Source organism: Podarcis raffonei, chromosome 13, assembly GCF_027172205.1.
Source record: "Podarcis raffonei isolate rPodRaf1 chromosome 13, rPodRaf1.pri, whole genome shotgun sequence".
Lineage (NCBI taxonomy): Eukaryota > Metazoa > Chordata > Lepidosauria > Squamata > Lacertidae > Podarcis > Podarcis raffonei.
In genome coordinates this window covers 2698420-2724556 of record NC_070614.1, presented here as the reverse complement: position 1 = coordinate 2724556, position 26137 = coordinate 2698420, and the positions used below count along the sequence as shown (strand labels likewise).

The 26137-nt window shown below is 43.1% G+C and overlaps 1 protein-coding gene across 10 annotated transcripts in view; it reads left to right on the top strand.

Annotated features, from left to right (window-relative positions):
• Positions 1 to 26137, top strand: part of EPB41L4B (erythrocyte membrane protein band 4.1 like 4B) — a 135733-nt gene that overhangs the window by 16456 nt on the left and 93140 nt on the right. For all 10 annotated transcript variants that reach the window (XM_053360700.1, XM_053360701.1, XM_053360699.1 and 7 more), the window contains exon 2: positions 25120 to 25224. In XM_053360700.1, the coding sequence (XP_053216675.1) occupies positions 25120 to 25224 (105 nt within the window). The remainder of the gene's footprint in view (positions 1 to 25119; positions 25225 to 26137) is intronic.

Sequence of the window (26137 nt, the reverse complement as noted above, 5' to 3'; positions counted from 1 at the left end):
TGCAAGCAGGAGCGGGTTTGGGGCTCTCTCAGCTGGGAAGGGAGACCAGTTTAATGAAGCCGCTGGCTTGTGTGAGCCGGTGGAGGGTCGGGGGCTCTGAAAAACTGCTTGTTTCTCCCTCTGCCTGTCAGGAACTGGGCAGAGGAGGAATGTGGGAAACTGCCTCCCCAGGAGGAGGAAGAGGAAGACAGTTTAGATTGCACTCAGCCCTGGTGCTGGCCTGGGACAAGCCACCGCTGGGCATCCTTCCCTTGCCCTGACAGGACACGGCAAGCAGGGCAGAGGCGCCCGAAAGGGAGACGAGGGGAAGCTTTGACTTCTCAGGCGGCGTGAGCAGAGTGGGTGAGTGGGGCTGTTTTACCCTTGCCCTGACAGTTACAACCGCCTGCAAGTGGCGCTCAAATTGGAGCACGTTCGGCTTCCAAAAAAAGTTTGCAAACTGGAACACTTACCTCCGGGTTTGCGGCGTTTGGGTTCCAAGTTGTTTGACGACTAAGCTGTTCGAGAACCAAGGTGCCACTGTAATGGGAGAGGAGGAGCAGGCAGAGCCAGAGCAGCAACTGGCTGACATGTTGTCACTAGAAAGCATTCCAGACCCTCCATCTCCCAGAACCCGGCGAGCCTTGAAAGTAGGAGAGCAAAGAGCTTGAGGACAGAGGGCACGGAGCAGGACCCGTAGAGGAGAGGGTGGTGACGAATGAGGAAGTGGGAGAGAAGGGGGTGGAGATTCACTCGGGGCAACGCCACTATCCAAGAGGTTGGGTTCTATAGCCTCTCTCTGTAAAGATTGAAATAAAAAAGGACTGTAAGAAACTTTGCCTTGTCTTTCCACTTTCCTGGGCAACCAGCCGGGAGCCGCTAGCAGCATCCTGACACAGCCAGGGCAGAGTGTGATATACCGCTGGTGAAACCGTCCCTGCTTGAGTCCTTGGGCCTCCAGCTCCTGGCTAGTTTGTTTGTCCTTCGGTGCACTAGGCGCTGGAGACAGAGGGACTCAAGCAGGGATGGTTTCACCAGAGATATACCGCTGAGTGAAGCTGCCATCGCAGTCTCCCCCCATACTGGTTCTGTGAAATATATTGCCCTGGCCCAGTTGTAGCATCATTCCACATCTTTGTATTTTTGTGGCAGGCTATACAGTGGTACCTCAGGTTACAGAGGCTTCAGGCTAACAGAGGCTTCAGGTTACAGACTCCACTAACCCAGAAATAGTACCTTGGGTTAAGAACTTTGCTTCAGGATGAGAACAGAAATCGTGCTCTGGTGGTGTGGCTAAAGTGGTGCTTCAGGTTAAGAACAGTTTCAGGTTAAGAATGGACCTCTGGAATGAATTAAGTTGTTAACCCGAGGTACCACTGTATAAAGTTTCTACTTTTTAGTTCTGTGAACTTGAGCAAATTATTTGTGGCCCACTCTGCTTATTGTGATGTTTTTGATCCTTGAGTTTGCAGTGAGTGAAAAGGTACCCCTGGCTGGCACAATTGCTGGTGTTTGGGAGGCAAGCAGTTACCACATAGGTGATGCTGCTGGCGGTACCTGTGATATGTTTTTTGCCTAATTTTGAGGCATTGCAGCAAGAAAGGGTGTGTGGCCACTGGGCTCTGAGCTGCAGATTACAAATACTGTTAACAGCTTTCTCCAACTCCTCCAGTTATATGCAGTGTTTGTTTGTTTTTTACTTATTTATATATACATTTCTGTCATACCCTTTTAGTGGCTGTGCATCACTCAAGGCAGCTTATGACAACTTAAAATCGCATAAGAGCATACGGATCAGGCCGGTAGCCCATCTAGTCGAGCATCTGCCATGACACTCGCCAGCTGGGTGCCTGTTGGAAGCCAGTGCGCAAAACCCAAGTGCAAGAATGCTCTGTTCTCCTCCACTTTTCAGCAACTGGGATTGAGAAGTATTTCTGCCTCGAGCCATAGATATAAATTCACATAGAAATAATTAAAATAAAATAATGAAATACACTGCCCCCCCAAATAATAATTTGGGTTTCTTCACCATTATGTCACTTGAAAAATGACTTGTGGCATATACATAACCTTGGCTATCTATTTATCCAGTCCTTGCGCTTATGTTCTGTGTTTGTGTCAAGATAAATAAAGATTCTTTCATTCTATACTCTGCATTTTGCTGTCAGAAGTTAGTATGATATAACACTGATTTGTATGTTGAGCAGTGAAGTGGAGATAGTAGCTTTGAATGTAACCAAAATATTTAACAGCAATGAATTTTGTGGGGTTTTTAAAGTACATGAGTATTTTCCCTACCAACCCCCCCCACAAAAAAACCACTGTATGTTTTATAATATTTTTCCTGTGAAGAAAAGACATGTTATCTCTGCAGACACAAATTCACACTTTTGAGAACTGCAAAAACAAGCATCTGTGATAATATCTTCTCATAAAAAAAACTGCCCCAAATAATCTTACAGAAACCTCTTTAGAAAGATTTTTCCTCCAAAAGCATTTTATTTTTTTAAAAAATCTGATTTAAATAAAAAAAACGATTATATATATATATATATATATATATATATATATATATATATATCTCATTGATTTTTATCCACCCTGGTTCAATCATGGTTTCTAAGGTCACACATAACACTACAAGTCATGACTAGGAAGGTCAAAACATGGTTTGTGGCCAGTTCTTGACCATCGTTTAGGCATTCAGAGATCTTCAAGGGGGAAAATAAGGAAGCCAATATATATATGTCAGGACTGACTTTTTCTTTCTGGTGCATTTAGCTGCATGTTTTTTGGGCACTCTTAGAACTGGAATCTAGACTTTCAACTCTGCATTCTGCTTGAGGGCCAAAGAACTTGCTTTAGGTGGTTGTTGTTGCACCAATGTCATTCCTTCTGAATATGTGAATTTGTAAATATAATTTTTGGAATACGTTTCAATTAATAGTTCACCCTGTCCAGAAGTTGCTGTCCAGACTGTACAGTGGCTTTTCCTTACTCGTCCTTGCAAACTTTTTAAATGGCAGCATAGTTTTAATGATAAGAAACGGCGGCTGTAATACAATGATTTGCTAGAGTTGATGCCTGAACTTAATTTGAATCCTTATCTCCTATGTCTGAGTCTGTACAGGCTGTCTTGATTTCTCTCATAAAGATTAGGAAGATTTATTTTGACTTAAAAATGCTTTCAGAAGTTATTTTCAGACAAATTCTTTTTCTGAATTAGTTGTATAAAGGGTGACATACTTCTCTCCTAAATCTTCTAATCTTCAGTGATCAGAGGAGGACCATCTGGTTGGGAGATGTGACCCTGGATCCAAGACCTTTAGGTTGTTGTAACAAGAGACATCTGCCTTGAAGCAAATATTAAAAGGGGTTCTCTTAAAAAAATAACTAGAACAACTGCCTGAAGATTACCACATACCTTCCAAATTCCTCATTTTGATTTTGGCATCGTTTAAAAATGCTGCATTTGTTTGTGAGGGACATGTCACCTATCCTTTTTTTAAGTGTTCCTTTTCTTATGATTCTAAACCTTGTCCACATTCCTATTTATACAGTAGAATTATGTAAGTCTGCCAAGGCATCTATACCTGCAGTTATACTAAGATTTCAAGGTAGATATAGCAGGAGTGGTGAGCCTCCAGTTTGGGGTCCTGATCCACACACACCGGCATTTTTTTCTGGCCTTCCAAGACACTCCCGCCCCAATTTTGGTGGCAGTGGCAGAAACAAAAATAAAGTTCACACACCGCAGCCCTGGGGCGATAAAGCTCAGTGCCCTGATTGGGATGCCAGTCCCCCCTCCTCACCCCTCACTTGGATCATTTGAAGAGTGGAGATGGGGCAATGCGCCCCTGCTCTGATCTGCGGAGGTTGGCTGAGGAGAGGGGATTGTGTGCGTGTGCATGAGAGAGTGTGAGGTGGTCACAGCCACTTTCGCCCACAGCCACTACTGGCATGCAGCACCTAATAAGGGTGACTGCAGCCCTCGGACCATAAAACGTTAGCCACCCACGAGGTGTAGGATCGCAGCCTGATTTGAAAACAAGTCCACTGAACAGAGTGGAACTACTGAGTAAGAATGCACAAGTTTGGGTCGTAACAAGTGTCCAGTACTTCCCAGAGGCAAATAAAGGGAGTTACTGGGGAAAATACTCAGAACTGATCAGAGAGTTCAGGCATTTCAACAAAAAATAGGAGTACAACAGAATTGAGGTGTTTTAACTCTTGTCAGGGCCATTGACTCATATATAGGAGATATAAAAGCCATTATCCGGACTGGAAGCAAGTGGAACCAGAGTCTGCATTATATGGGGCGTGGGGGGGCATGTCGGTATGTTGTAAGGATATATACACCCTTTGGTTGAGAACAAAACCAACCAAAAGCTTATTTGGAATTATAATCGCCTTTTTCTTTTCTTTTCTTTTCTTTTCTTTTCTTTTCTTTTCTTTTCTTTTCTTTTCTACTTCTTTGCAATCTTCTTCACACATGTAGTAGAAGGTATTCCAGATTAGTCCAATGTGAGTTTTCCAAGCTGGGACAAGTCAATTCAGTGATTTGACTGAAAGCAGTGTAAGATACCTGCTTGCTTGCTGTGAAATCTGCCATTTTGCATTTTTGGGAGCTCACACAGTTGGTTTGTGGATTCTGATGAATTTATCACATCTTTGTTTGCATTGATGTATAAGCTAGTTTCAGTGGAGGAACAAAATGTTCCCATGCAAGGATGGGTAAGAGAAACAGGTTCGGGAATTGGAAGAACAGGATATATGCCGTTGGCTAATAACAGCTTGACAGTTGGGAAAGTGTTATGGAGATCACTTCAGGTGGCAGATTTATATGTGGGATTTGTTCTCCTGCTTCCAGGCTAACATGCAGTGATATGAAAGCTGTAAATGTTTTTGTGAAAGCATTTAGCTCAAGAAGTAAATTCTGATACTTCCACACAGCACTTGCAAAAAAAGAGCCTTTCGTAAGCTCTTATTTTGAAGATAGATAAAACTCTGCCGTTCATCATTTTTATATCTCTTAATGTAATTAGTTCAACTTCCTGACTTCTTTGATAAGGCGGTTGTGACAGAAGGGGCCCTGTCCACACCTGGCAGGATGGCTCTTGAAGATGAAGGATGTCGCTTCCAAGCTTCTACTGTCAGTGCTGGAGACTCCTTGCTTTGGGTTGCTGCTTGCAGCGCAAATAATTTACTCCCTGCATGAGCAACATCATTCCCAGAAATCAGTGTAACAAACACATCAAAACTTATTTTAGGAAGAGGCAAACTCTTGTTTTGCCTTCAGCAACCTGCCTCTGTGGGCTGACAGTTTGGCTTCAGAAGACACGGATCATCTCCCCAAAGAAGCCAGAGATCATCTGCATCAGAATATTTCTGCTGCATTCCTAGCTGGCCCTTAGATCCGATTCAGTTCTTGACCTGAGCCCGGCTCATGGATGCCAGAAGCAGCACACAGCCGCCCAGTTGGATGCAGAGCCTGTCTCCCAAAATTGCCTTGCTTGTGATTTGTTCTCGGGTTCCAAGCTGTTTGGTGAGCCCCCACAGTGCAGTTTGGCCTGTGGTGAATAGATGACATGGTTGCTTAGTTATGCATCCAGCTTGTGGCCCAGCCGGCTGCATTTTAGCATTTTTGGGCTGTTGCAAGCTAGATTAGCAATTGCACAACCTCTTTATTTATTTACAGTACTAAAGGCTGTTCATATCAGCATTTCTCCATGTCAGAATGACTACATGAATTTAAGGCAAGGTGTATTTTTAATAAGCTCATTTCCTTCAAAACCTACTTCGTTGTCGCACACAATATTTGCTTTTCATTGCTGCTACAAGAAAAAGGTTTAACAAGTGTTAAGAAATTGCATAATAATACCCAGGGCTCCTTTATAACCATGTGAACAAAGTGTTCAATTTGGGGCCTGCTGGCTGAGAGGTTAAACCATGTAATCTTGGCACAAAAACAGTAGTCAAAGACTGGGCTAAACTGATATTACCTTAGTGATATTTGGTTTTAACCAGATGGAATGTTAAGCATTAACACATGAAAGGATTACGTTGAGGTTGGAAATGCAGCTGATGACAGTCGCGTACAAAAGAGGCAATTCACTAAATTCTTTGTACTGCTGTGCCTATTTTTGTAAAAGAGAGTCAATCTGGCATAAATGGCAGGTTATAGCCCCCACCCCAATGCATGGGCCTGTTCTAATTACCTGAACTCTTGTAGCCTTTCTGTATTATAAGCTAACAAAACTTTGGGACAAGTAAGTAGAGAGAAACTCTGAAGTGGGAAGACTCCAGGTGATGTGCGGATCCCTGCTCTCCTCAGTGGGAGACTATTGCTGCTGCTGCTGCTACTGCTAAAACTACAGTTTTTATTTATTTTCATGGTACAGAAGATAAATTTCGAGAAAACAGTTGTTACAACAGTAAACAACAAATAACTTGTCCTGATGAAATTACAGACTTTTATCAGGCCATGTGTTAAAGTTTCATTTGATTACTCTAAGAGATCATGCCGCATTTTCCCATGAGTGCTGGGTGGATTTCTGCTACTGCCTGAAGAATTTATGTATTCAATAAACACTTGCCATATAAGAGGAATATGAATTGTGTTTGCCCTTTGCTGCTCTCACCTGGCATGTTAGTTTCTCAGCCAGTGCTATTGACTGTACTCTTGTTATACCAACACCAGTTTTTCAACATCTGGCTGTCTCCATATGAGCAGCAGTCAATAGAAAGGCTAAGAGGTCATCTTTGGAATAATCAGGAGCAGGCAGGATCCTAAGCCCAGGTAGTGCTAGTGCAGGGGACATTTCCATTGTTTTTTGAATATCCAGCTTATTTCTTTGAAGGGTTTGATGATGTCTCAACACCACCACATATGGAAATATGTACCTTTGACTGCACGTGCCCTCCAACAATTGGGATTGACTTCCTTACATATTTGGGACAGCCTCACCGGTGTATAATGCCACTATGCAGAATTTTTTTAATGAGGCTTCCCTTATTTTTGCAGAAACTAGACTATTGGTATTTGCACATCTAGGTCCATTTCCCATGGCATTTTTGTGAACAATAGATTGCCATATTCTAGTGTTATTAGAGCTTTGTAAATTGAGGAAGCTATGAGCGGAGAGAAGTTAAAAAAGATGTGCTCTATTGCTGTTAGTTTCCTGTTTGCTTGAGTGGAAATGTCTGCGTTTAACAGGAATCTTCACAGCCGGTTGAAATGGTACCATGACCATTTAAGGTTTGGTATGGCAGCTATGAATTGTTCCTTTCAGAGTCGGATACTGTTTGCATAAAAATCTTTTAATTTATAAAGGCCCACCTGTTCCCAACCATTCCAATCTAAGTATTGTCCTGTTTCTTTAAAAGACGAGTGAAAGCAAAGAGGGATAAGGGGAGATAGTGGGGGAGGCAGTTTTTTAAATGTTGCTTTCCACACATGTGGTGCAGAGGACAGGGTACACAATCGTATGGGTTTTAGTGAGTGAGGAGGGTAGAAAGGGATAGGTTCTATATACTGGATCTGAAATGTCTATATTTACTCATAAGTTTAAGGCATAAGTTTATGCTCCGGAGGGCACCCCGTGCTCCGCGCTGCAGGCTGCCGCCCGCAAGCCGTGCGCGCCCTGGGGGAACTCCCCCTGGGCGCGCAAGGCTTGCAGATAGCTTCCTGGAGCCTGGAGAGCGAGAGGTGTCGGTGCGCTCGCTCTCCAGGCTTCAGCTTTGTACGGCTTTGTACTCAAACAACTTGGAACCCAAACACTGCAAACCGGGAAGTGTTCCGGTTTGCGAACCTTTTTTCGGAAGCCGAATGTGCTCTGTTTTGAGTGTTACACTTCGGATTTGAGTGCCATGCTTCCGATTTGAGTGCCACACTTCTGTTTTGAGTGTTATGCTGAGGTCCGTTTTTGCTATTTATTTTGCGTTTTTCTTTTTGTGACTTTTTTGTTTTGTTTTTGTAACTGTGTGGAACCCAGTTCAGTTATTGATTGATTGTTTGACTGCAGTACATTGTATATTGCTTTCATTTTATGGATCAATAGTCTCGTTAGATAGTAAAATTCATGTTAAATTGCTGTTTTGGGGTTGTTTTTAAAAGTCTGGAACGGATTAATCCATTTTGCATTACTTTCTATGGGAAAGCGTGCCTTGGTTTTGGAATGGACTTCTGGAACGGATTAAGTTTGAGAACCAAGGTACCACTGTATTCTGTAACTGTTGGGAAGGAGGTGATAGGATCAGCATAAAGGGAGGCATAAAAATCTCTAAACATAATATACTTACTGTTATCATCATATTTAAGGGTACCTGCCTTATCCCTTAGCTGGTTTACTCTCTTAATGTTCATTCTTTTCTGAATACGGTTAGCAAGCATCTTAGACTTCTTATCACCATGTTCATCATATTTTTGGTTGCGGAAAAGCAAATTTGTAGAGATTTTTTATGTTTCCAAGGCTGTGACTTTCCTAGCATTCAAGGTCCTTAAAGTTTTCTTCCTGCCACCTCTTATGTGCTTTAGTTCAAGGTGCCTTATTTCCAGTACGAGGTGATCTGATTCTTTGGCAGTCTTTCTTTTGATTGCTGTCGCTTCGCTAATGCAGGTCCCCTGATGATGCCTTCATAGCTTCTCAGACTGTTGCAAGAGGCATTCTCTCTGTGGTGTTAATATCCAAGTAGTTATTTATTTCTGAAAAGAGGTGGTCTGTTGCCAGCTTATTCAGTAGGAGAATTGCAGGAAATCTCCAGCAAGATGATGACTTGGGTTTTTCTTGGAGACGTAAGGTGGACCCCACTGGAGCGTGGTCGGAAACAGTGCGACAACCAATCTTTGATTCAACAATTCTTTGAAAGTCTGATGTTGAAATCATGACAAAATTGAGACAGGAGTATGATGAGTAACAACTTGAAAAAATGAAAAGTCTTTAGTAGTTGGGTGGAGCTCTCTCCATATGTCTGTCAGGTTGTGTTCGCGAAGTATGGCTTCCAATGCTGAGGGTGTTTTACGTGACTTGGTTACAGTGGGACCGGTTCTGTCCAGGTGGGGATCTCATACAAGATTTAATTCCCCTCCTAATAGCACCATGCCTTCCTGGAATCCAGATAGTTCTTGCAGAGTGAGTCAGAGAAATTGTAACTGTCCTTTCTTCAGAGAGCGAAGTGAGGCTATAGTTGGTGTGATGCATTTCCTTGGGCCTTTGACATGGCGGCCTCTCTTGTCTGTCAAAGTTCCCTTGAGGATAAAAATCAGACTGTTGGAAATCAGCACCGCTACCCCTCTTGCTTTTGATGTGCCAGGAGATGAGATTTGGACATCAAAGCCTTTGAGACAAGGAATTCTATCCATTTGCTTCTTACAGTGCGTTTCCTGTAGGCATATTATTTTAGGTTTTCCCATTTGAGCAGTAGCTTGACTCTTTGTTGTTTCGCTGGTGAGTTGAGACCATTGACATTTATGGTGAGTATTTTTCAATAATAATAATAATAATAATAATAATAATAATAATAATAATAATTTATTTATACCCCGCCCATCTGGCTGGGTTTCCCCAGCCACTCTGGGCGGCTTCCAACACAATATTAAAATACAGTAATGCATCAAACATTAAAAGCTTCGCTAAACAGGGCTCCCTTCAGATGTCATTTCTAGTTTCCATATCATCCATTGGCCAGATGATGATGATGATGATGATGATGATGATGATTATTAAAATTTGTTAGTCATTTTATTTTGCCAAGGGTAACCTAGAGTGACTTACAACCAACCAGACAGATGGATTCCTCCACGTAGATACATTAAAAAATAAAGAGGGGGAGGAATACATTAAAAACATTCTGCCCCTTTTCAAAAGGCCACATATAGTTAAAGTTTTAGCCCAGCACCTAAAGATATGTAGTGAAGGCACCAGGCAAGCCTCCCTGAGGAAATTTTACTGCTGTTGAGATCACTCTGGGTCTGAGGCTTATCACTGGGGGGAAGTGGTGGTTCTTTTGCGTCTAAGGAACCCCCACCCTTTCATAGTAAAATACGAAAGGGGATAGGAGATTTCTTTTTCTGATGCCACCGCTGCTTCTCAAGGCTCAAGATCCCCTCTTGAGCTTTCCCGGGGTTGCATAGCCCTTGCGTAGCCCCAAAAAGACCCCCTTTGGTGACCGCTCCGTCTCCGAGTAGCTCAGTTGCGCACCCGCTTTGATCCGCGGTAAAACAGGAAGTCGGCAGTCCCACCCCAACCTGTGTCATGCTGGCGTTTTCCAGAACTACCCTCTTTCTGTCGCTTGGTTCCTCACACGTCAGAGGCTGCGAGCACAACCATGAACCACAGAACCTGGACACAGAGTTTGCCCTCGCTCTCTACCAATGCTGGGCAGAGCGCCACCACGGAATGAACCTCACCATTTCCCCAGTGAGCGTGTCTCTTTCTTTGGGGCTCAAGGGAGCACCTTGGCCCAGCGGCAGCATGCTCTGGGAACAGCACTCATGGTGAGGCATCCCTTTGAGAAACAGCTTTTCGGTCATGAACTTCACCTTACAGCTTGGACTGTCAAGGCAGTGGATGGTATATGCTAGGTCAGTACTGACCACTGTCTCTCTTCAGCCACACGGGAAGAGTTTGGGTCACGGCAGGCTCCGGAGAGCGGGGACGAGGGAAGAAGCGTTGGGGCACCAAGGGGCAGAGAGAGCCAAGCCCAATTCCTCCCAGAGCTGGCCCTGCCTGACCACGTAAGCGTGTTGCAACGGAGGAGGCGGGCCCAATGGGGAGGCAGCTCCATTTTATTTCAGACATCGTGATATATCGGTATACTGCAATGTTCAGTGGGTGTTATATTGTGATGTTGAAAGCCAGATACCATCCAGCCCTAGTCATGGGTGGAGTGCAGGGCTTGCTGTTACTGCAGCGTACATTGAGGCTCTGACTCAGTAGAGAAGCACACGGTGTGCATGTAAAAGGTCCCAGGTTCAGTCTCATGAGCCACATTGAGACTTCTTGGCAGAGCTGGTCAGAAGAGGAGAAGGAACAGGACAGGACTGTGGAATTGGATCCTGGGAAGGGGCCCATTGGCTTGGGAGGTGCTGATCTTGACACTGGGGAGGGACCAGGTTGGTTGTCAAATGGAGGTCTCATCCCCAGTACAATTGGACATCCCAAGAGCTGAGGAGGAGCCCCGTTTCCCATTGCCTCCGGATTGGCAGCTGAGGCCGGAACAGACAGCAAATTAGCTGTGAGACTCTGTCTCCATGTCCAAGGATGTGGTGCTAGCTGTGCCAGCACAAGCCGATCCAGCCTACTCTCCAGAAAGCCTGTTTGCTTGCCCCAGTGGGCTCTTCAAAAGGCGAGCTGCAGGGGCATGCAAAGCGTTGGGACAATGTCTTAGTTATGCCTAGCCATGAACATTAGGACTGATATAACTGCTGACTTGCACACCTTGTAACCTGATCTTTGTTTAGCCATTGCATTTGGCGAAAAGGGAGCCAAGAGTACTGTGTCTTCAAGTGGGAGCCAGAACAATGCCCTGCTCGTGATCTTCCAGGGGCCAGTGTTAGACACAGAATCCTGGACAAAATAGACTTTGTTTCTGACCCAGCTAAGGGATTCTTAAGTTCTGATTACAGTGTACCATGATGCTATAATTTAGACTGGTAGTGTTTTTACTATTGTCTCCAAAGGCAGTTTGCAACAAACATGTTTTGCTATGTGCGCCTTACAGGTGCAATGAACAGAGGACTGGGATAAGCTGTGGCTCCTTGCTATGTAGACATGCGGGGGCGAAGCACACATGACATTGCATGCTGTGTGAAGCAGCTGTCCCTTGTACCTCATTCTCAGGCATCAGTCCTCTTCCAGGTTGGCCAAGGAAACAGATGGTATGTACTGCAGGTATTCAGCTGTCCATTCAGAATCCATTTATCCATTCTTCCTGAGACCTATTTTTAACTTTTGTCAATTCTGTTGTTGTTACGACAAGTTTGTGTAGCAGAGTTGATTGGCTATAATAAAGATAAAGTAAATTAGCAGAAAGCAAACTTAAACTGTTGATATACACTACAATTTCTTATTCCAAGCATGCACATTTCCTAATAGCATGTACTAATTAGTTGACAGAGTCATCAGAACATGCTGATTTGCGCCTAAATGTAACTTTTATGTTATTCAGAAGAGTTTAGCATACATGTGCATGCCTGCACATGCATTATGTATATGTTAAGGTGCATAACAACCAGCTGTTGAGCACATTCTGCAGGTCTCACAGATAATGTATGTTTCAGAAATATAATGCATCTAGTGTTTTAAAAATACAACAAATTCTAGTGTACTAGAAACTCATATTGGTATTTTGGGATACGTCAACATTCCCCAGACCCCGTAGAGACTTTTCCATGAGGGGTTCCTGAAGTGGCGTTGGGGCAGACATGTGGGTCTTTCACATGGAATCAATGCATCTGGCAGGAGGCAGACTTAGCGCATGTGATCCACACAATCGCCCTGTGTGACGGGGTCATTTAAACTTTATCCCAGCGATGTGAGAGCTTGTTCACAGAGAAGAGGCTTCCGTGAATTTAAATGCAGGTGTAAAGAGCCCTGTGCTCATGATTTATGTCCGACTGCATTTGGCTGATATTTGGATCTTGAATAAGGAAACTATATTTAAATTTCAAAATGTGGACTTCTGCCTATCTCTTTGTACCCATACAAAGTCTCCAAATGAGGCTACTTGCAATCCACATTCTATTTTAAGTCGACACCAAGGCCCCAGAGATCAAGGACCCTGAGGATCATCTAGTTCAACCCCCTGCAATCCAGGAATATTCACCTGTCCCTCATAGGGAATGAACCTGCAACCATGGTGTTATCACCCCAGTGCCAGTGATAAGTCCATAATAATAAAGATTGAGTTGAGGCTGAAGGTTCCCCTTCTTGGGTGGAAGGACACTTTCATGTTAAGCTTGTGGTCCACCAAGACCCCCAGATCCTTTCCACATGTACTTCTAGTAAGCCAGGTGTTCCCCATCCTCTATTTGTGCACCTGGTTCTTCCTGCCTAAGTGCAGAACCTGGCATTTGTCCCTATTGAAATTCACTTTGTTAGCTTGCGCCCAGTTCTCCAATCTGTTAAGGTCATTTTGAATCTGATTCTGTCTTCTACTGAATTAGCTCCCCCTCCCAGTTTGGTGTCACCTGCAAATTGGATGAGCATCCCCTCAATTCCTTCATCCAAGTCATTTATAAAGACGTTGAACAACAACAGGCCCAGGACAGAGCCATGAGGCAGCCCACTGGTCACTTTTTTTCAGTCAACCTGCTACAAATCCACCTGTTGCCTCATTCAAGCCACATTTTACCAGCTTCCTCGCGAGAATATCATGGGGGACTTTGTCAAAAGCCTTGCTGAAATCAAGATACACTATGTCCACAGCATTCCCCTGATCCAACAAGTTTGTAATTCCATCAAAAATAGAAATGATATTGCTGGCATTACTTATTTTTTAGAAACCCATGCTGGGTCTTAGTGATCACAGCATCCTTTTCTAAATACTCACAGACTGACAGTTGAATTATCTGTTCTGAAGTGAAATGCTATTCTTTCTTTGCATATAACATTTATATCTTGGGGGTGGGGGTTGTATATGATGAAGGCATGTTCCTGGGCTCTCCTCAGCAGAAACATAATAATAAAAACTGTGAGAATGATCAGGTACATGTTGTTGTTGTTGTTCTTTAGTCGTGTCCAACTCTTCGTGACCCCCTGGACCAGAGCACGCCAGGCATTCCTGTCTTCCACTGCCTCCCGCAGTTTGGTCAAACTCATGCTGGTCGCTTCGAGAACACTGTCCAACCATCTCGTCCTCTGTCGTCCCCTTCTCCTTGTGCCCTCCATCTTTCCCAACATCAGGGTCTTTTCCAGGGAGTCTTCTCTTCTCATGAGGTGGCCAAAGTACTGGAGCCTCAGCTTCACAATCTGTCCGTCCAGTGAGCACTCAGGGCTGATTTCCTTCAGAATGGATAGGTTTGATCTTCTTGCAGTCCATGAGACTCTCCAGCACCATAATTCAAAAGCATCCCTTCTTTGGCAATCAGCCTTCTTTATGGTCCAGTTCTCACTTCCATACATCACTACTGGGAAAACCATAGCTTTAACTATACGGACCTTTGTTGGCAAGGTGATGTCTCTGCTTTTTAAGATGCTGTCTAGGTTTGTCATTGCTTTTCTCCCAAGAAGCAGGCGTCTTTTAATTTCATGACTGCTGTCACCATCTGCAGTGATCATGGAGCCCAAGAAAGTAAAATCTCTCACTGCCTCCATTTCTTCCCCTTCTATTTGCCAGGAGGTGATGGGCCCAGCGGCCATGATCTTCGTTTTTTCGATGTTGAGCTTCAGGCCATATTTTGCGCTCTCCTCTTTCACCCTCATTAAGAGGTTTTTTAATTCCTCCTCACTTTCTGCCATCAAGGTTGTGTCATCTGCATATCTGAGGTTGTTGATATTTCTTCCGGCGATCTTAATTCCGGCTTGGGATTCTTTTTTTTTTTTTAATAATATTTTTATTGAACAGTTTTTTATATAACAGAAACAAAACATACATAAACAAACATCAAACAATAGTAAAACATAAAACAAGTACCATTTCATAACCCAATTTCTAAACCTTACTTCCACGACCTCCTCTTACTTCCCGTTTCTGTATTCCAGATTCTTACAGTTATTCAGCGAAATCTTGCCTTATTTTGTTATAAATTTATACTAATCACCCTTATTCTCTTTGTCATGACCATTACTAATAGTAACCATTTATTTTAATCCAGCATCATTCTAACTGTCATTAATTTTATAATGTTTCTTTAAATAGTCCTTGAACTTTTTCCATTCTTCTTCCGCCGCTTCTCTTCCCTGGTCTCGGATTCTGCTCGTCATCTCTGCCAAGCTCATATAGTCCATCACCTTCATCTGCCATTCTTCCAGTGTGGGTAGATCCTGTGTCTTCCAGTACTTTGCAATGAGTATTCTGGCTGCTGTTGTGGCGTACATAAAAAAGGTTGTATCTTTCTTTAGCACCCCCTGGCCGACAATACCCAAGAGAAAGGCCTCTGGTTTCTTGGTGAAAGTATATTTAAATACCTTTTTCAGTTCATTATAGATCATTTCCCAGAATGCCTTAATCTTCGGGCACGTCCACCAGAGGTGAAAAAATGTACCTTCCTTTTCTTTACATTTCCAACATTTATTATCAGGCAAATGGTAGATTTTTGCAAGCTTGACTGGGGTTATGTACCACCTATAAATCATTTTCATTATATTTTCTCTTAAGGCGTTACACGCCGTAAACTTCAACCCGGTGGTCCACAACTTTTCCCAGTCAGCAAACATGATGTTATGACCAATGTCCTGAGCCCATTTAATCATAGTTGATTTAACCGTTTCATCTTGTGTGTTCCATTTCAGCAGCAGATTATACATTTTTGACAAATTCTTAGTACTGGATTCTAACAGTTCAGTCTCTAATTTTGATTTTTCCACCTGGAAGCCTATTTTTCTGTCTAGTTTAAACACTTCATTTATTTGATGATAATGTAACCAATCTCTCACCTTCCCTTTTAATTTTTCAAAACTCTGCAATCTCAGTTTGTCCCCTTCCTTTTCCAAAATTTCCCAATATCTTGGCCATTTCGACTCCATATTTAGCTTTTTAACTGCCTTAGCTTCCATTGGTGATAGCCATCTTGGAGTCTTATTTTCCAGCAAGTCCTTATATCTAACCCAGACATTCAATAGTGCTTTTCTGACAATATGGTTTTTGAAACTTTTATGCGCTTTAACCTTGTCATACCACAAATATGCATGCCACCCAAAAATATTGTTAAATCCCTCCAAATCCAGAATGTCTGTGTTTTCAAGAAGCAGCCATTCTTTTAGCCAGCAGAAAGCTGCTGCTTCATAGTACAATTTAAAGTCTGGCAGGGCAAACCCCCCTCTTTCCTTTGAATCCGTTAATATCTTAAATTTTATTCTGGGCTTCTTGCCCTGCCAGACAAATTTAGATATATCTTTCTGCCACTTCTTGAAACAGTCCATTTTGTCCATTATTTGTAGTGCTTGAAACAAAAACAACATTCTTGGCAATACATTCATTTTTATAACTGCAATTCGACCTAACAAGGAAAGCTTCAAGTTTGACCAAATCTCTAGATCTTTTTTCACTTCTGTCCAAGTTTTTTCATAATTGTCTTTAAATAAATTCACATTCTTAGCTGTCATATTCACACCCAGATATTTCACTTTTTTAACCACAGTCAACCCCGTCTCATTCTGAAACCTTTCTTTTTCTATCTGTGTTAAATTTTTCTCCAATACCTTAGTTTTTAACTTATTCAATTTAAATCCTGCCAATTGACCAAACTCTTGGATTATTTCCAAAACTCTTTTCGTGCTAGCTTCTGGCTCCTGTAATGTAAGTACCAGGTCATCTGCAAATGCTCTCAATTTGTATTGTTTGACTCCGACCTGAATCCCTTTAACCAACTGGTCCCTCCTGATCATATTAAGCAAAACCTCCAGGACCGATATAAAAAGTAGTGGGGAAATAGGGCACCCCTGACGTGTCCCTTTTTCAATCTTGAACTCTTCTGTAACCACATTATTTACAATTAATTTTGCTTTCTGTTCGGAATATATTGCACCTATACCATTTTCAAACCCTTGACCTACCCCCATCCCCCGGAGGTTCTTCAACATAAAACTCCAAGAAATGTTGTCGAAGGCTTTCTCGGCATCCACAAATATCAAAACAGCCTTAGTGTTTATATTCACTTCCAACTTCTCCAAAATGTCAATTATATTCCTTACATTGTCCGACAAATGCCTTTTCGGGAGAAAGCCCGCTTGGTCCCCATGAATCTCCTCCATCAAAACTCTTTTCAGTCTCTTTGCTAGAACATCAGCAAAGATTTTGTAATCCACATTTAGTAAGGAGATGGGTCGGTAGTTCTTAAGCTGGGTCTTTTCAGTCTCTGTCTTTGGTATAAGTGTAATGTAGGCCTCTCTCCACGTGTCGGGTGCCCTTTTCCCCTTCATGATCTCGTTACAGACTTCCTTCAAAGGTTGTATCAACTCTTCCTTTAAAACCTTGTAGTATTTGGAAGTCAGTCCATCAGGTCCAGGCGATTTGCCCAACGTCATGTTTTGAATGGCATCTTCTATTTCCTGTATTGATATCTCCTGATTCAAAATTGTCTTACTTTCCTGCGAAATCTTTTTCAGCCCATTTTTCTCGAGGAATTGTTGTATATCTGTTTCATTCTGCGGCCCTTGTGTATACAATTGTCTAAAGTAGTTCTGAAAACAATTCCTAATTTCCACTGGGTTACATATGTTCTTACCTTCCACTTCTAAGTTTGTTACCGTGTTGAGTTTTTGTCTCTTCTTTATTTGCCAAGCCAATAACTTGCCACATTTGTCTGCAGATTCAAAAGACTTCTGTCTCATTTGTTTAATTTTCCATTCTACTTCTTGATTCATCAGTTCCATATATTGTATTTGATACAATTTAATTTCTCTTAGAATCTCTTGCGATTTTGGCTTCGATCTTAATTTCCTTTCCCCTTCTTTTATCTTTTCCAAGATTTTCTCTTTCCTCTCATTTTGCTTTCTTCTCTTTAATGTATTTTGTTGTATCAAAAACCCTCTCATCACGGCTTTACTTGCGTCCCATACAATTCTTTTTTCTACTTTAGTCCTTAGATTAATTTCAAAATAATCTTTCAAAGTTTTTTGGGCCTTTTTACAGATCTCCTCGTCTCTAAATAAGGTGTCATTCATTCTCCATCTGAAGGAGCCAGTTGTTGTTTGCTTCATCACCATCTTTACTGCATTGTGGTCGGAGAGAGTTTTTGGGCAGATTTCCACTTTCTTTATGTTCGACTCATACTGGCTAGGTCAGCCCAAAGGGGGGTCTTCCTAGTCCCTATCTTCATCTTTCTCTTCATTCACTTCATAATAATGTTATACAGACATTTTCCTCTCTCTCTAATGGGTGTTTTGTTCTCCAAATGTCAATCAAATCCATATTGTCAGTCATTTCAAAAAAGGTTTTTGGTAGTCTTCCATCTTTTGTGACTACCTGTCTTTGTGCTTTGTCCATATTTGTTGAAACTACTCCATTCATGTCTCCCATCATAATCAGTTTATAATCCATATAGTCCATTAAAGTCTCATGCAACTTCTTAAAAAATTCTGTTTTCCCTTCATTTGGTGCATATATCCCCACTATCAGAAATTTTTCTCCTTGAAATTGGATTTCAATTGCCAAATATCTTCCTTGGTCATCTTTAAAGATTTGTTTCGGCTGCAGATTTTCCTTTACGTAGATCACCACTCCTCTCTTTTTTACTTTATCTAATTCCGGCTTGGGATTCATCCAGCCCAGCCTTTCGCATGATGAATTCTGCATATAAGTTAAATAAGCAGGGAGACAATATACAGCCTTGCCGTACTCCTTTCCCAATTTTGAACCAATCCGTTGTTCCAGATCCAGTTCTAACTGTAGCTTCTTGTCCCACATAGAGATTTCTCAGGAGACAGATGAGGTGATCAGGCACTCCCATTTCTTTAAGAACTTGCCATAGTTTGCTGTGGTTGACATAGTTAAAGGCTTTTGTGTAGTCAATGAAGCAGAAGTATCAGGTACATACCAGAGAGTAAGTCCTATTGAACTCAGTGGGACTTACTGCTGAGTAAAAGTGCTGGATTGCAGTATAAAACTGTTGCGGAGGCAGGAAGAAGATTAACAAAATCCATCCTCCTGGCAAACTGGGGAAATATCTCCTCCCTCACGCAGTTTAGCACATCCTACACCTTTCCTCAGCAGTTTCTTTTTCTTTGAGAAAAACAAGAAGCTCATGTAAATGTAAACTGAGCTTTAATAATAAAGAAAACTGTTAACAAAATAACATAATGGGAAACTAAACACAACAACATGAGGCAAGTTTTGAGGCAAGAAACAAGGTGGCAGTTGGTCCCTCTCAAGGGATCACAGCCTGAAGGGAGGGGCTGATCCAGAGCAGAACCCCCAAGAGACCCTCCCCAGGGTGGGAGAGAGAGAGAGAGAGAGAGAGAGAGAGAGAGAGAGAGAGAGAACGAGAGAACACACAGAAGCAAGCCAGACTCCCAAGTGCTTATCTTGTGAACTTGCCATCATGTTGCAAAAAAGAGGACCGGGTGAGGAGATCTGATCTCTTCATCACTTTTAATGGATCTCAGAGACGTGAAGGAGAGGGAAAAGCAAAAGAAGAAAGGACCTTTCTGGGGGCTAGGATGCGAGGTCCCTTCCAACTCTGCAACGGATTCTCTTCCTCCGCTTTCCGCCCCTCCAGAATTTCTTTCTCACAGGGGAGCCTATCTTCCGCTTCACTGCAGACAGCCTCTCCACATTTTCCAGCTCTCCCTCTCCCTGCATCACACTGTAAATAAGGCACCTTCAGCTTCATGGGGAAAGGGAACAGTAAGAGCTTGTGGCTGCTGTTCACGTTTTCATATTTCTCTCCATTTGAAGCACAGACATGCAGGGATCCTGGCTGCCCCCCCCCCCAGCTGCGGCTCTGATTGAGTTCACGTATAAAACCCACTGTAACACTGTCCTTTATGCAGCCCTCTGTGTCTAGTTTATCCTTCTCTTGTGCCCTCCTTTCTTTTGCCACTGCTCCCAGCTCTAAAGTTAACTTTCAGCCAACAGAATGCTGTGAAGAGAATAGAGTGGCCCCCAGAAAATGCCCCCCCAATTACCAATAAAAGTTTCCTTCCAAAAAGTTAGTTAGTAAATGGACAGAAAAGGCCCAATGTAAGTCCTGTAAACCAATCCTAAATGCAACAATTATATCACCTTTCCGAATGTGTAAAGTGGTTGGATCTGGTTGCATGGCTGACTGCAGAACAGAGGGAAAGCGGAGTCCCTGAGTGCAAGGCAGCCTGGCTCAGGTATTGAGATTCACTCCTCTTGTTTACAGGAAACACAAGCTCTACAGAGTTCAGCGTCCTAGAAAAAAAGCAGCCTTGTACCAGTTATAACTTGTACAACAAGAAGTACCTAGTTAACAGTAACAAGCGTGGAATAATCATTACAAACGCCATGCTGAAAACTGAAGTTATGTGTTCATGCTCCTGTGGAATTAAAAGTGTGCATGGAGGCTTCAGTGTATTTTGAGTATGCCAAATTGCATTTTGTTCAGTAGGATGTGTTGTCCTTGGGACCCACATCTGCAATTATATGTTCACGTTACTCTGCACACTTTAATTAAACTTGAGAAAATCTCTGCATGCCACAGAAATTAGCAAATACCATGTAAGTAATGAGAAGGGCCCAGAGGGCACTGCTCAGCAGCCACAAAATTCTTGCAGAATTACAAAAAGTACAAGGGGTATATTTTCTCCCCACCATCGTGCACTTAGTTTTAGGGGAAATCTAGAAGCATGAGTTCCTCTCCAGCTGATTTTTAGATACTTCAGAATTTATTACTCATCTAAGAAAATCATTCTCTTACATAACTTAGTTAAGAGTTAGATGCACAAAGCTACTGGTGTTCAAGTTCTGTAACTGTAACTTCTCAAGGCTTTGTAAAATGGAGTTAACCCTCAACATAATGTTGGAAAATGTGCCTTTTGCCCTCCAAGTCAGTCAACAGTGTGAGTCATACTGTGAACTTTATCAGGCAGTAATCTTACACTTTTAAAATTGCAAATTCATTACAGTCATCTGTGCTTTATGTGGAATAACAGGCTCAACAGGGTTCTCTAGTCCAGGTTGTGGTTACTCATTAAACATGCAAATCGAAAAATATTTCATAACTCTAAATAAAGCAACTGACATTGTTTTTCGGGGGGGGTAGGTATTTGAAAATATGAATATGAATTTTCATGCCCCTCTGTTTATGTATATGTTCATATATAAATAGGATTAACTTTGAATCAGAGAATTGGAAAGAGACCAAAAGGGTCATCTGTTCCAACCCACTGCAATGTGATACATTCCCCACTCCTGACCACTTGCTACTTTGAAATGAGTGTGGAAGAAGGACTCTGTGGGTGAACTGAAAGATCCTCAATGGCTTAAGATCTGGTCCACTCGTCTCTTTAGGTCTGTGTCTGCTAACATTAGGGATAATTCTTTGAAGGTGGTCCACCGCTGGTTTTTAAACTCCAGTCCAACTAGCTGAGGTCTAGTTCCTCCTTAGGTTGGTGGGATTGTAAGGTACTACTACTCAATCCACCAGAACCTGTCTCTGCGTGCAGGGGAGGGTTTGAGACCCATCAGCTACCCTCACCTGGTCAGCCGGCAAGTCAAAGTCGTTTCCTGTGATGTGGCCACTGTCATATGCTGACAGCTTCTAGGAACCACAGGTGAGAACTGAGTGCAGCGTAGAGCCCAAAGGTGGACAGACTACTCCAGAAAGAGCACAAAATGTCCCCCACCATCAGTAATACCCTCCCCCCCATACACCCCTTTTAAGTAAAATAAATAAAAGGCAGCAAGCAGCAAAGATATGAATTCATGATCCTTCTATCTCTGGTTTTATTTCATGTGGTGGTGGTACTTTTATTTTTTCTTTGATTTAGTAGCATAGGAAGGGAGGGTGGGGAGGCGGGGCACCCAGGACAGCACTGGGGCTGCAGGGTGCCCAAACCACTGCATCCCTCCTGGGCGCCCTCTACCAGGCCCAGTGCTGCCTGAAAAAGAAGCACGGGGTGTGCCATGAAACGCAGCTGGGGTGCTCTGCGGGCATCCCTGCCGGGTGTCCCTTGCCCACTTGGGACCCCCTGCCTCCATGGCACAAGCAGGGGATGCTGCACCAGTGCTCCTGCCTTCTTCCCACAAAGAGCCTCAGGAAAAGAGGGGAGAGATGGCAGGCAGAGCCCAGGAGACAGGTGCCCTCAGGGATTCAGTCTGCAGGTCACTTGCTCTTCCTCACTGTTACTAGACAAACACATTCAACGAACAATTTCCCATGAAAATGTAAAGCGTCAGAGAACCATCCTGATCATGTTGTTTTTGGGAAAACTTTGTGCGGCCGCTCCAGGCGCCCTCTGTGCACAGCCACCCCCCCAACCCGGCTCCCCAGAGCAAACCACCTGGTCCAAAACTGGACCTCAGACTTACCTTGGGCAGCCCTGCCTAGCCCAACGGCGAGAGGACCAGACAAGGGGCATTCTCACTTCCCATTCACTCAGGTGGCACACCCTGCCCACTTCTGCCCCATGGCACAGCACATGCAAGCGCACCTCTGGCCCCCCAGGCACAGGTGGGTGGGGCTATGCCAGTGCTTCGATTTGCAAATGTTGGAAGAATTACCCTGCCAGTGCAAACAGGGTGGATTTGATTTAAATAACTAGTCAGTAAGACTTGACACTTGTCAGTAAGTCCCACAGGGCCCTGGTCTCTTGGGACAGAGCGTTCCACCAAGTCGGGGCCACGGCCAAAAAAGCCCTGGCCCTAGTTGAGACCAATCTTGCAACCCGGGACCTCCAAAGTGTTGTTATTTATGGACCTTAAGGTCCTCCGCGGGGCATACCAGGAGAGACAGCCCCGTGTGTATGAGGGTCCTATCATTAATTTTTATCCACCCTGGTTCAGAAAACCAACCCCAAATTTACCCTCAACTCTTACCCTCCTTTCCAGATGTTTGGGTTGCAACTCAAAATCACTTCCTACCTTGTGAATTCCTCATGGAGGTTGTTTGGCTCCGATGAATAGTATTTGATTCGAAAGTGCAACGTATATGGTGGCTCAACTAGATGAAGAAAGGTTTTTAAATGTTAAAAGCCAGAAGCCGTGCAGTAACTCATACAATACATCTATTACAACGAACGAAGGTATTTTGTGAAAGTGCTGAAGCCTTTGGCGTGAGCAGGGCTGATGTCACAAAGGCCCAGCAGTGATGCTGTCACAGACAGACTAAGCAGGAGAGGGGAGTCCAGGCAGCACCAAAGAAACAGAAGAGCTGAACCAGATGTAATGGGGGCAGCTGTGTTTGTTTCATCACAGATTTGCTGGGGGAGCCAAAAATCTGCCTTGGTAGCGTTTGGAAGCAGCCCCTCTGATTCAGATCCACTCTGCCATTCCACTCTGCGCCCTATGGTTGGGTGCGTCCTGTAGAACGAAAAATACGGTAGATAAATAGGTTCCGCTCTGGCAGAAAGGTAAACGGTGTTTCCGTGCACTGCTCTGGATCACCAGAAGTGGCTTAGTCAAGCTGGCCACATGACCCGGAAGCTGTAAGTAAAGCGAGATGAGTGCCGCTACCCCAGAGTCGGCCACGACTGGACCTAATGGTCAGGGGTCCCTTTACCTTTTACTAATTATATATATTTAGAATTTTATTGAAAATTAAGAACCTCTCCCTTTGTTGCTGGGAATGTGCTGGTGAATATTTTTTCTTTGAACTTGGTGTTCTTTGATAGCTGACCTGTTTATAGGGACTAGCTTGAAACATGGTGACTTAATTGGTCCTTTTGTTAACCTTAAAAATGTGTTCTTCGTATTCTTTTTCATAATTGCCATTTGTGCCATCCTGTTCAGAAGCCCTGGCTTTTGTATGAGTGTATGTGTGAGTGTGCAAGAGAGAGAGAGAGGGAGAATCTTTATGTGGGCTGTACTGCTTTAGAACGCAGTTAGAGGGCTCACGTGTTTGAATATTCCTTCATATTTAAAATAAATAAAATTAAAATTGCTTGATGCAGGAAACCAGATGTCAACAAAGCATGCTCTTGATATGCTGGTTTTCTAACATCCCTTCCTGGAGAAGACTTGGATATTTTTCACACCAGTAAGTTAAGCAAGAAAGCCTTTGCAGGGGTTTGCAGGTGGCAAGTAATGCAGCAAAAGACCCTTGAGAGTTTTGACCTGTTCACTTACTGCTTTCTGGGGAGAAATCCCAATTCAGTAAGAGGATGTAATGCACTGTAACATTTATTTTGAATGTTTAAAAAACATGGTTCAGGGACAGACCGGAAAGTGGTTTCATTCAAGTAAGTGGCAGAGCCTGACTTAGCTTGTGATGGAGATGCCTGTTGAAACCATTTCAATTGCTCTGGTGGATCATCTATACCAGGAGGAAGACAGATTGTGGATTATACTGGATCCCTCAGTAGCTTTTATACCTGGTATGCTTCAGGATAAGTTCTTGGGCTGGGATCTGGAGACACCATTTTTCTGTGATTTTCCACTCCTATCAGGAGGGCCAGTAACCTTGAGACTGGATTGCTGCAATGCACTTTATGTGGGGCTGCCTTTGAAGAGAGTCCAGAAATTGCAGTTAGTCCAGAACACTCTAGCCAGGTCACTAACAGGGACTGGACAAAGAAATCTTACTTCTTTGTCAAAACAAAAAAATTTTTTTCCTTCCAGTAGCACCTTAAAGACCAACTAAGTTAGTTCTTGGTATGAGCTTTCGTGTGCATGCACACTTCTTCAGATACCTGAAGTATCTTGGTATCTGAAGAAGTGTGCATGCACACGAAAGCTCATACCAAGAACTAACTTAGTTGGTCTTTAAGGTGCTACTGGAAGGAAAAAATTTTTTTTGTTTTGACTATGGCAGACCAACACGGCTACCTATCTGTTACTTCTTTGTGTTGGTCTTAACGTTCACGGCTTAGGACCCAAATATTTCTTGGGCTACCTTCTGCTCTTTTGATCTGTCCACTTCCTGAAAGTATTGTCTGGCACATTTTGCGGGGTGCCCTTGCCTTCTGAAATATAGTGAGGAGCGAGCAGAGAGGATGCCTTTTCCTTTGGTGGCTCCTTGCCTTTGGAATACCCACTTCAAGGAAGTCCAGACCTTGTTGCCACCATTTAGGCAAAACCCTCCCCACCCCCCTGGCATTCAAGAACTACTGTAAGCATCTTTAACTCGGAGCAGTTTGCTTTTACTGTCTATTTGAACAGGCAGTTGCTGCTCCAGTTGCTTTAATTTTCTGTATTAGCTTGAGTTTGTTATGCTGTTGTACTTTTTCTTTACTACCTTTCTGTTAGCTGAAAGCGCAATATTATGTTGAAGTTGTCAGATGTCAGTAAATAAATATTGTTTGTATGAAACATGCGTGTAACTATATTTCCTCCTTTTTATATAATCCTTTCTTGTAGAAACATGCAAAAGGGCAGGATTTATTTGACCAGATTGTGTACCATTTGGATCTTGTGGAAACGGATTACTTTGGCCTTCAGTTCATGGATACATCCCAGATTTTGGTATGTAAATGAGCTTTATTTTATGGTAATTATGGTGTCTAGAAGCATATACTAAAAGCTCTGATAAGGAAGACCTTGTTTATATAATGTTGTGTGCCAGGTGGACCATTGTTTCCTGACTAGGTCAGAAAACTGGCACAAGTTTCAGAATTGCTCTGTGGAGGCTAGTGTGTCTTCAGTCCTTGGGTCTGGCTCTTATGCCAACAAGATGCATCTTGCGTTTAGAGGAATGAGACGCATTTTTACATCCTGGCTGCATTCTACTGAGAGAGGGTGTGGGATGCTATAGAAAGGTATTCTTTATTGGCTGTGTTTTGCATATTGCCTCCAGTGGGATGTAAGAAGCCAAATAAGTAGTACAAGAATGAAGCCCAAGAGCAGGGATCCAAATGAGAAAGAAAGTGTGTCACTGCAGATTTGCTCTCCAGGACCCTCCACCTAGTGGGGGAAGTGATGAATACCGCTAGCACCTCTTCCCACCTGAGCAGAGCTTGCATGTTTTCCTGCAGATATGCAAGACTGATCTGTTCTCCGAGGCTCACTCTCTTTCTCCCTTTTTGCTCCCTGCAAAGAAGCCTTCTTATTAACTGTATGGTGATTGGTTTGGTGTGGTGGTTTCCAGGGATCTTTCCACCAATGTGTGCTCCCCTTTCATCTGAGATTTTTGGTAGGCATGTTACAAAGGAAAAGGTATAGAAATGAGGTTGAGGGCTAATCTGAGCTATGTTATGTGGGATGGTTTTTCACTCACAACCGGAGGCACTTCAAAATCTGCTTGAATCTGGCACTTTCAAAGTCTGCCAGGATGTCATATGTGACTTGGGGCAAATCTACATCTTCAGTAGATAAACAAAGTACAGCTCTCTTCATCACAGAACCATTTCCGAGTAGGAACACTTGGAACACTTGTTTG